Source organism: Silurus meridionalis, chromosome 1, assembly GCF_014805685.1.
Source record: "Silurus meridionalis isolate SWU-2019-XX chromosome 1, ASM1480568v1, whole genome shotgun sequence".
Taxonomy (NCBI): domain Eukaryota; kingdom Metazoa; phylum Chordata; class Actinopteri; order Siluriformes; family Siluridae; genus Silurus; species Silurus meridionalis.
Window position 1 is genome coordinate 14,138,996 of NC_060884.1, and position 11,687 is coordinate 14,150,682.

Below are 11,687 nucleotides of genomic sequence, written 5' to 3' on the forward strand. Positions count from 1 at the left end.
GAGAGAGAGAGAGAGAGAGAGAGAGAGAGAGAGAGAGAGAGAGAGAGGGTGACAGGAAGAGATGGATATGGATTATTAAGTGTCCTTATTGTTGTATGAAAGTAATGTCACTGTGCAGTTTGGACTCCGGCAAGACTCGCTATGGCAGCATAACTAAAAACGAGAACCAGAAGATAACACAGACATGAGGGATCTCTGGGATAAGAGACGACCCACCACACCACCGTCACCAAACACTCTATATCCATGATCCCTCCAGATCTGAGCCTTTACCTAAGAAAAAAAATCTACTGATCAAAGGCTTGACTAAATAAATACGTTTTTAACCTCGACTTGAACACTGAGACTGTGTCTGAGTCCCAAACACTGATTGGAAGGCTGTTCCATAACTGTGGGGGTTTATAGAAGAAAGATATGCCCCCTGCTGTAGTCTTCATTATTTGAGGAACCAACAGATAGCCAGCACCTTTTGATCTAAGTAGGCATGGAGGATCATACTGGTACAGAAGTTCACTCAGATACTGCGGTGCGAGACCTTGAAGTGCTTTATACGTCAGTAGTAGTATTTTATAATCAATGCGAGATTTGATTGGGAGCCAGTGTAGACTGATTAAAACAGGGCTGATGTGGTCATATTTCCTAGATCTAGTGAGGACTCTTGCTGCTGCATTCTGAACTGAAGCTTATTTATGCACTTATTTGCACACCCAGACAATAAAGCATTACAGTAGTCTAATCTAGAAGTAACAAAAGAATGAACTAGTTTTTCTGCATCATGTAACGACATCATATTTCTAATTTTAGCAATATTTCTAAGGTGAAAGAAGGCGATCCTGGTGATATTATTCACGTGAGACTCAAAGGAAAGACTAGGGTCAATAATCACACCAAGGTCTTTGACAGCCGTACATGCTGTGTTTGAATAAACCATATTTTCCTACACACTTAAAAATGTGAAGTTTTTATGTGTGTTGAATTAACATTGAACTTTTGATGAAGGCTAACAGCCAAACACTGACAATGACTTAATATTTATTTGTAGTTGATGACCATGGGATAATGGGTGCTTCTTATTTCCTTAATTGTGTATCCTTAAATTAGTAATCTTAAACTGAAGAGCATTATAAATCTGTTTAAAAAACAACGTAAATTCTGCTCCTTTTAAATGTTTAATGTTTAAATGAACCATAAATGTCACATATGTTGATAGCTTTATTAAGGTTTATAAAGAATATTGTAATCAATCAAGTTTAAAATATATAATGATAGATTTTTAAGTGTACACAGGTTATGTACTTATACAATATAAGGACTTGACGTAATGCTTGAGTGAAGAGGGATATTTCAATTTATAAATACATCTTCCTTCAATCTCCTCCATCCTGATTTTTTTATGTCATTTTTTCTTGAGTCAGTGTAGCAGACTATTGACATTAACTACAGTCCAGTCTATCCTCAAAGCGCCCATTCTTACTCCAGAATTTCATGGAACCACCCAAGGTGTTGATGAGAAACCGTCCCAAGCTGTACAGAGTGGCCTCCATTCGAAGAGAACACTATCCAGAGGCAGGCCTGGACGAAGTGGGAAGATCCACGGAGGGGAGAGGGGCAGGAACAGTGGTCACTGGAGCCTCAGGAGCATGTTTAACTCGACCGAGAGAGAGAGAGAGAGAGAGAGAGAGAGAGAGAGAGAGAGAGAGAGAGAGAAGCGGGTGACAGGAAGAGATGTATATGGATTATTAAGTGTCCTTATTGTTGTATGAAAGTAATGTCACTGTGCAGTTTGGACTCCGGCAAGACTCGCTATGGCAGCATAACTAAAAGCGAGAACCAGAAGATAACACAGACATGAGGGATCTCTGGGATAAGAGACGACCCACCACACCACCGTCAACAAACCTGAGTGAATGTGTGAATGTGAGGGGACGACAGCATACAACTATCCCAGTTCACCAAACACTCTATATCCATGATCCCTCCAGATCTGAGCCTTTACCTAAGAAAAAAAATCTACTGATCAAAGGCTTGACTAAATAAATACGTTTTTAACCTCGACTTGAACACTGAGACTGTGTCTGAGTCCCAAACACTGATTGGAAGGCTGTTCCATAACTGTGGGGGTTTATAGAAGAAAGATATGCCCCCTGCTGTAGTCTTCATTATTTGAGGAACCAACAGCCAGCACCTTTTGATCTAAGTAGGCGTGGAGGATCATACTGGTACAGAAGTTCACTCAGATACTGCGGTGCGAGACCTTGAAGTGCTTTATACGTCAGTAGTAGTATTTTATAATCAATGCGAGATTTGATTGGGAAAAGGAAAGACTAGGGTCAATAATCACGCCAAGGTCTTTGACAGCCGTACATGCTGTGTTTGAATAAACTATATTTTCCTACACACTTAAAAATGTGAAGTTTTTATGTGTGTTGAATTAACATTTAACTTTTGATGAAGGCTAACAGCCAAACACTGACAATGACTTAATATTTATTTGTAGTTGATGACCATGGGAAAAAATATTCATACAAACATATTATAGCAGTTAAAGGCAGTTCAACAAACATGGCTGGATAGGATGCAGCTGTGTTTTTCTCTTAATGAGAAATCCAATACACATGGGTATGAAACACAGAAAAACACAGCTGCATCCTATCCAGCCATGTTTGTTGAACTGCCTTTAACTGCTATAATATGTTTGTATGAATATTTTTTTCTTAATAAAGTGCATTATGATTTTATCGTTAGATTTTGATTAACAAATTTCCAACAACATTCTCTAGATGTCCGGATGACGAATCAGAATTTAATTCGGATCGGTCGAGTCCTGGGTTACCAACGACCGCCACAGGTATTGTTAGCCAACAGGGTACCTGTGGAAATTGGGCTACTGTTGGCTGAAGGAGGAGACAGAGAGGAGGAAGCGTTGCAAATGTCCTGGAGGGACACTCCAGAAGACCAAGCCTTAGAGGCTGCCACACTCCGGGTAAAGAAAGTTCTGACCCTGAATGGAGCGGGGCGACCAGAGGACTCAAAGGAGGATGCAATAGCATCGATGATCCACCTGCTCAAAGTCTGCTTGTTTGCAGAGAGGCCTCTCCTCGGAGGGCAGTAACAGATGAGCATTTGATCTGACTTTCTCCACGGACTGGTCCTGTGGACCTTAGTGTCCAGTGCTCGCACTGGGTATAGCATGTTCAACTTCTCCTAGTCTGGGGCAGGAAGGAGGAAGATAGAATGCATGGGATGACTGAGGGCACCTTGGGAATGTACTCCGCTCTGGGACACAAGAAGGCACTGGCTAATCCTGGAGTAAACTGAGATTGCCTGTAGAGCCCCTGCTTTCTTAAGAGAGCAAATAGCCAGGAGAAACACAGTCTTAACTGCGAGGTGCCTTCGAGAAGCCTAGGCCAGTGGGTTGAAGGGGGTCTCAAATAAAGCCTCCAACACAACGGGCAGGTCCCACCCAGGCCCAAAATGTGTCACTAGCGGGTCCCTGCTTACTGATTGCCCTGCCACCGGGGATTGATATGTCGAGATGGTGGACGAGTGGACTTTGAGGGTGGACGGAGCCAACCATTTAGCAAACTGTTCTTAAAGGACTTCCAGCACTGAACCAACCGGGCAGTCAACTGGATACAATCGTTGCTGATCGCACCACACAGTAAACAGGTGGCATCTTGCAGCATATGACCTCCTTATGGAGGGACCAGATCCTCAGAGATGTGCCCCCTCATAGACCACAGCCACAGCCTTCAAAACTCTGGGTGCAGGTGAATTATTTCATTATTACAAAGATTGTGCCACACAGCTGATGTGTTCAAATTAAGTATACGGTCAAATTCAAATCTTAAATTTAAAAGTCTCAACAAAATTCACCTGCAGGCACATCTAAAGAAGCTGAGAACAGTTTAAAAAGTTTAAAAAAAGAAAATCTAGGTAACACTTCAAATGCCTTTGCATTAACTTCAGAAATAACAGTAGTTAAACAAAGGGGAAAGAATAATAACAAAAATTTAAATTACCAGATGTATGTGAAATGTGCTTTTTCTATTAGACCCAATCCTTTGTACAACAAAACATCAGAATATATGGAAAAAGTTCTATTCTATATATAGAATTATATTTCCAAGTATAATAATGATGTTTATGTAACCATGTAAAGACACAGTATGCGATTGTCTCATTTATGTGGACATACAAAATTATTATTTTGCGAATGGTATACATTTAAAATAATCTGTTTCACTGCAGGTTCCAACAAAATGCAAGCTCCTGTTTAATCGGCTACCAGTCCAGACCTCTGTCCAGCCTTCTACCAAAAATCTGCCTACCCATCCATTGGAGACCTCTGTCCAGATGTGCAGCACTTCTCAATACTTGACTGATTCAAGCCCTGCCCGCCATGGATCATCTTTCAAGGATCAAGAGGGTAAAAAACAGTGCTCGAATTGAGTCAAGTCTTATGGGGGTCCCCAGTTGTTGTGGAATTCCTATATTTTTTACTCAAATAATCTTGGGGACCCCCTAAGTCTATTTTTTACTTGTCATGGGGGGTCCCTAATGCCCTATGGGGAGTCCCAGATCCAATTCCTACTTCAATTCGAGCACTGGTATAAAATCCAGAAGTGTTGTTGCTTCTTTTTCATTAAATAACACCGTGACCAATGTGACATTAAATAAAATTTGTTTTATTTTGAAATGGTAGTTGTCAACCAAACCAGCAATTGCTTACCAGTTACTAGTGTAATTCCAGGCAGTTTATAACATTATACAATGTTGTTACTTTATCTTTAAATATATTCTGGATGTTAATGTGTGAGTCTGGTTACTAGTAATTTTTTTCTTCTTGCAGATGCAAGGGAAACTGCAAGACAATTAATTGAAGGCAACTGAGATATTGTCCAACATTTTTTTAAATATATTTAGAACTATAATCTTTTTTTTTTTTTTTTTTTCCTACAACAGTTGATTGGAACTGTCACATAACTTGTAAAAGACGTCAAAGAACTCCAGAGGGATGTCAGGAATTCTTCAGACAACCCTTGCCTTCTTCTAAGCAACCTCTGCCACCTTTGCCTGTCTTAGTCTCTCTGGTCCTTGAAGTTAAATGTCCCAAAAAATGGGTTAGATAAATGGTCTACATCAGGGGTCACCAACGTGGTGCCGTTGGTGTGCCGTTGGTGACCCCTGATGTAGACCATTTATCTAACCTATTTTTTGGGACATTTAACTTCTTTTTGCTTTGTGTACATATGACAGTTGAGATACTTCACTGAATATGAGGGTCCGTCGCATGATTTCAAATGAGATGGCATCCTTTATTAATTGGGCTTGGAAGAAGGTTAAAGAGCAGTCGAGGCAAAAGATGGCATTCAAGAATTCTTTTTGGAAAATGTGTATATTTGATGAGTCATTGTTATCAATGCTTTTAATTTTCTTTTATTTTGTATACAGCTCAATTAACCCGGATGACTGAGTGTGTTAAGGAACTAAGAGATTGGATGACCCATAACTTTCTACTTTTAAATTCGGATAAGACTGAGATTTTGCTCATCGGCCCAAAAACTGGTATACAGACGCTCCAGCATCTCAACCTGCATTTAGACGGATGTTCTGTAACCACTAGTTCAACGGTAAAAGACCTGGGTGTTATTTTAGACAGCGACTTGTCTTTCAAAAATCACATCAATCAGGTTACAAAAACAGCCTTCTTTCACCTTAGAAATATTTCTAAGCTAAGAAATATGTTGTCTATATCCGATGCAGAGAAGCTCGTCCATGCGTTTATGACCTCCAGAATAGACTACTGTAATGCGTTACTAGGTGGATGTCCTGCTTCATTAATAAACAAGCTTCAGTTAGTCCAGAATGCAGCAGCCAGAGTTCTTACAAGGTCAAAAAAATATGATCACATAACCCCGATCTTATCGTCCCTACATTGGCTTCCTGTTAAGTTTCGAATAGACTACAAACTATTACTTCTCACTTATAAAGCACTAAATGGTTTGGCTCCCGTGTATCTATCCAGTCTTTTAACACGCTACAATCCGCCACGCTCCTGAGATCTCAAAACTCTGGGCTTCTAGTAGTTCCTAGAATAGCAAAGTCCACTAAAGGTGGTAGAGCATTTTCACATTTAGCTCCTAAACTCTGGAATAGTCTTCCTGACGGTGTTCGGGGCTCAGACACACTCACCCAATTTAAGTGTAGATTAAAAACGTATCTTTTTAGCAAAGCCTACACATAACACACATCACATCATAACCTTGTGCTCCAGAACATCTGATCACATGCACATTATCAACTTGTGCTGTTAATATCATGAACAGCAGCTACGCTAATTCCTCTCCACTGCTTCTCTTTCTCTCCCCATCCCGAGGCATCCTGAGGTTGCTCCAGCTCCAGTCACCTCCCACCTCGTGATGATTACGGACCTTTAAAGAAGTAGATGCCGAACTCACAAACATCCTGAACCATCTAGAGACGTACCAGTGCCATTTGGATCCCGCTACATGTGTGGAGTTTTGACATTGGACCTCCTGGAGTGTTTAAAGGCTCTGGCATGGAGAAGCTGATGCTGGATCTGTGGTGATCACAAATGCTGAGCTTATAAAACTCGGAGCTACTAACCATATAGACTGTTTAAGACTGCAGAAAGAACATCACTTATAATCTTATACTCCAGTAATCATGTTAGTTCTCACTCTCCAGTGTTCTGTATTGTTGAAAGATTTATGATCAAACTCTTGATGTCACCCAGATGAGGATGGGTTCCCCTTTTGAGTCTGGTTCCTCTCAAGGTTTCTTCCTCATAACATCTAAGGGAGTTTTTCCTTGCCACAGTCGCCACGGCTTGCTCATCAGCACACCATTCACCATCACTGTTGATTTGTGTAAAGCTGCTTTGAGACAATGTCTGTTGTGAAAAGCGCTATACAAATAAACTTGACTTGACTTGACTTATTCCCAGAAATCTACCTTACTTCAGTCAATTTTCACCTCTTCTAGTAACTCCATTAATGTATTTATTTGCATACATCTTATATCCTGCTGTTGTTCTGATTTGTTTTAGATGCTTTGACTGTGTAAATACGTGTGGGAACGCTTTCCCAATATGAATATAACCAGGCAGTCCAGAAATGGCTCCGATATGCACCACACCATGTGGGTGGAACTGCACATCAGATGACCACAACAGTTCTTTTAGTGCCACACGAAACTTTTTGTTTGCTCTGTATGAATATTTTGTTTTTTCATGACATTAAATGGAATGTTGCTTTAGTTGACTGAATTAAAAGAAAAAAAAAAGACTAAATAAAGATTACATTTTAGTTGTCCTTTGCATGTTGTCAGAAGTAGAATCAACATTGTAATGTAATGGTGATAGTTTTTTATGACAACATTGATTCAATGATATGAGAATGATAGTTTTTCTTTCAATCTGAATGTTGTTTCAACCATAAATGAGGGTGCAGAAGTGATGTTGAAAAAAAATTAAATTGTAATTCTGAATTAATGACATTTCAATTCATTTTTGGTTGAAATCTCAGTGTTGTTTCAACATTTACTAATGGTGCAAAATTGATGTTGAAAAAATATCAAATTGTAATGTTGAACCAATGACTTTAAATTAATTTTTGATTGAAATCTCAGTGGTGTTTCAACGTTAACTGAGGGTGCAAAAGTGATGTTAAAGCAAAATCACTTTGTAATGTTAATTCAATGCAATTAATGTTGAGCCATCAACATTGACTTAAGCAGTGTTTCATTGTATGCTTGCTATCTTGGATACCACTTTTATTCATCTAAATCTGTACTTTTCAATAATACTCTATTTTTATTTATAAAAATGTATAATAACACTTTTATTTATTTTTATTTATTTATTTATTTATTTATTTATTTATTTATTTATTTATTTATATACCTATTATTACCAAGCTTTTTTTTTTTTTATGTGCAACTGGAAGCTACAAATTCCTTGTAAGTGCAGACCTACATGGCTATAAAGCTCTTTCTGATTCTGACCTGTGAGCTCTGCGAATTTTCCACATTTCTACTTCTGTTTTTAGATCATTTTATATTGTTCAACAAATGATAAACTCATATTTCTTGTATAAACTCATATTTCTTGTATTATAACATTTACTCCCATTTATTAATCTATTTTGAAACGGCTGTTACAAGCAATTAACGTATGCCGTGTACAGAAAAGCTCTCCACTATTGTCCACTCTGAAGACATTTACTGTCTACTGTAGAATAATGTCTCCACTGTAAATTATCTCAACTGGACAAAAACTGTTTCTACTTAAATGAAGTTATGTCTGGTATAATGTCTCCAAAGGACAAAAACTGTCGCAGCTAATGTCTCTATTGAAAACATGTCTCCACAAGACAGGAAATGTCTTTACTGGAATAATGTCTCCACAGGACAGAAACTGTTCCAGCTAATGTCTCCACTCCACAACATTTCCCAGCTACAATGCAATTATGTCTCCAATAATGTATTTACCGAACTGAATATGTGCCATTGTAATTTGTTTCGACTAATTAAGAAAATGTCTCCACTGTAATAATGTCTACAGGAAATGTCGTAACGTCTTCCCAGTGACGGAAAATAAAAAAAAGAAAAGAATAATATGTCCACTAGGTGGGGCTAAAGAACGGGGGAGGATTCAAACTGGTCCAAATAGAGCGAAGAAGAAAGCGATTTCGCTCTACAGGCAGAATTCAGTTTGGAGCAACTGAATATGATTTAATGTGTACTACATTTTATTTAGCTCTAAGTCAGATGCAAATTACTCTATCGTGTTTACTGAGTGAAATCATACTTATGCAAATGAGTCTCTACTTTTTTTTAAAAAACATCATTTTCCCATTTGTAGCTTAAATGCAGGGTGAAAGTGACACGCTTTTGCCCTCTCCTTTGCTCTTTGCACTTTGGATTGCTGTAAAACTGACATTATGTTAATCCATAAACTCCTGATTTAACTAGAAATGATTAAACTGCACGCGGTTTTGCAGAAGCACGTGACCTTTCCTTCTGAGACGCGGAGCACACAACCGGGACTTATACGAAAAAATAAAAAAAACATCGAAAAGTAAGTTTTTGTATCGTTGAATTTAACAAGTTGCAACAGATAAACTGTTCATACACCTGAAATTTGTGCTTAAACTACCACTATTACTTGTTGCTCATGCGCATACATTAAATTACCTTCTACTGTATTTTATATTATGCACCTCTATACCATTACCTCTCTAAATAAATAAACATTTAATGCACGAAGGTTTATTAAACTTTGTTAAATGTACATTCCTTCCCCAGATTACTAAATTCATATAAATCAATGTACAGTTTGGAGTTTCTGTTAACAGCAGTGACTTTCCATAGCACACTGTATATACTGTACATGTAGAAATCCTTCTAGTATTTTCTGTATGTTTATGTAGTAATAGATTCATTTATATAACCATTTCATTTTACTTCCTCCAGTGCTTAAGACATTTATTTAGCTTCTCACACCCATGGAACACCAATGCACAGCAAGGCTGGAAATAACAGTAGCACTCCTAAAGAATTTGTACTGGTTATAATGGTTATAATGGGAATCGTATATAGATTGGAAACTGTAATAGTCTTTTTGGGACTCTACTTTGAAAATCTTGCTTTGTGTCAAGTGACCTTCAAGAGTTTAATAGAAAACCTTTGGCAACTTGTAGATCACATGCTGATGTTTACCGAACACCAATAAGGAGCATTAGGACATCAGGAAGCCTCCAGTTTATTCGGTTGAATTATAGCGATTTAATGGAGTACACAGACACTTTACATAATGCAAACCATGCCATTTTGTGGGGGAAACAAAAACACCAGTTATCTCAGTAACAGTTTTCGGTGTTCAGGTGTCACTCCTGAAATCCAAAGAGCAAGAGCTTCCTTTCTCACTCACCATTTTCCACTGATGTTGAATGACGTGTTATTTAGAAAACGTAAATTTATGTCAATGTAAAAGTAGTAGGAAGAGGAGTGGACAGAGAGTCTGTGCAAAGTACAAAAATATAGAAACAAAATATAATACTTATATAATACTCATGCTCTTTATCTAAGCAAGGGCTAATTTATTTGTATTTATTTTTTCAAAATCCAGTAAAACTAGATCAACACATTGAAATCATTTTGACTGTTAAATCCACATCATGTGTGGATTTTTTCTTTGATAGACAAACATATTCTCATATGTTATTTAACATTTGTGTTTTTTTTCTCCTCCTTTTGCATGTGTTCAAGTGCATGTAGTGATCAGGAAATTCCAGCCCTCTGACTGTGAAGCAGTGAAAACTATATTTAAAGATGGGATCCATGAGCAAATTATTCCAACATTCATCCATGCCATGTCCCACCCGCTCCATATTACCCTGACTCTGTGCTTGTGCATTATGGGCTATGTCCTGGGTGGAGAATCAATTGTCATGGCTCTGCTGGCTGGAGCGTCCTGGATTGGCCTGATGTTCTACCTCTGCTATGAGTTCTACGCTGGGTATGTCCGACTGAAGCTGAGCACAGACATGCTGGACATTTCAAGCAATTACATTAAAATCCCAGACAACTGCTTCTGGGTTGCAGAAGCTGAGGTCAGTGGACGTCCCCTGGTGGTGGGTATGGTGGCTTTAGAGGGCAAAAAGCTCCCAAGCATTGCTGGGCAAAAGTACGGAGAGATTTTCCGAATGAGCGTGTCTTCTAAGTGTCGTCAAACCGGTGTTGGGTCGCGCCTGGCGATAGTAGCTGTGGACTTTTGTAAACAACGTGGGTTTTCAAAAGTTGTGCTTCATACTAGCTCGACTCAGAGGCCAGCTGTCGCCCTTTACTTTAAGATGGGCTTTACACTTGTGGGAAACAACCAAGAACAGGATTGTCCCTGGTGGATACTCACACTGATCAGAGTTAAGATTCTGAAAATGGAGAAAATCCTTTAAACTTAATCCACTGAGATACACAATATGAGCAAAGTTTGTCAATACTTGACCACCACCCCCTATATGTGCATTCTGAACATCCCTTTCAGGACTTTGCTTAAGTTGGCGCCTTTAATACGTTAGTGACCAGATTTTCTATGTGACATTCATCTCATTAAAAAAAACAACAACTAAAAACCAGTTCCACTAGTAGTTTCATTTTGCATATGAAAACACAATACAGACATCAGATTTGAATTAGTTTTTCCAGAAGATACATTTTTTTTTTAAATGAATTTGTTAAAATTAAGTCAAACTCCAAACCAGATACAAGACATAGATTCAGCAAGCCATAACCAGATTTTTTCGTTTTGTGGTGGTTATATCAATCTATTCTGTAGTTTTTTATTATTATTATTCAACCACTCACATAATACTTTTTTCCACTTTTTTCCATTTTCCATGAATCAGTTATTACCTTTTTCCTCTATTGAAAAAAAATCATTAGGTCTATAGTTGTTACGGTTGTGTCTGAGCTGGCTGCGACTCTGAAAGTCTCATCTCACTTATTCTTGTTCAGTTTTCTCCAATACGCATCAGAGAATATACGTCACACAGACCCCAGGACGTGTATGAAAGATATCCGAAGTTTAATAAAAAAAGATTGAGAATACATATATAGACCACAGTGACGACTATGAGACTATTGCGTTGCAGATCAGTACATGA

At 38.4% G+C, this 11,687-nt stretch overlaps 1 protein-coding gene across 1 annotated transcript; it reads left to right on the forward strand.

Moving 5' to 3' along the window:
* Window positions 1–8,681: 8,681 nt before the first annotated feature.
* On the forward strand, window positions 8,682–11,687 carry nat8l2 (N-acetyltransferase 8-like 2). Its single transcript, XM_046861484.1, has 2 exons — window positions 8,682–9,103; window positions 10,294–11,687. Coding segments are annotated over exons 1-2 (687 nt in total). The 5' UTR covers window positions 8,682–9,102; the 3' UTR covers window positions 10,980–11,687.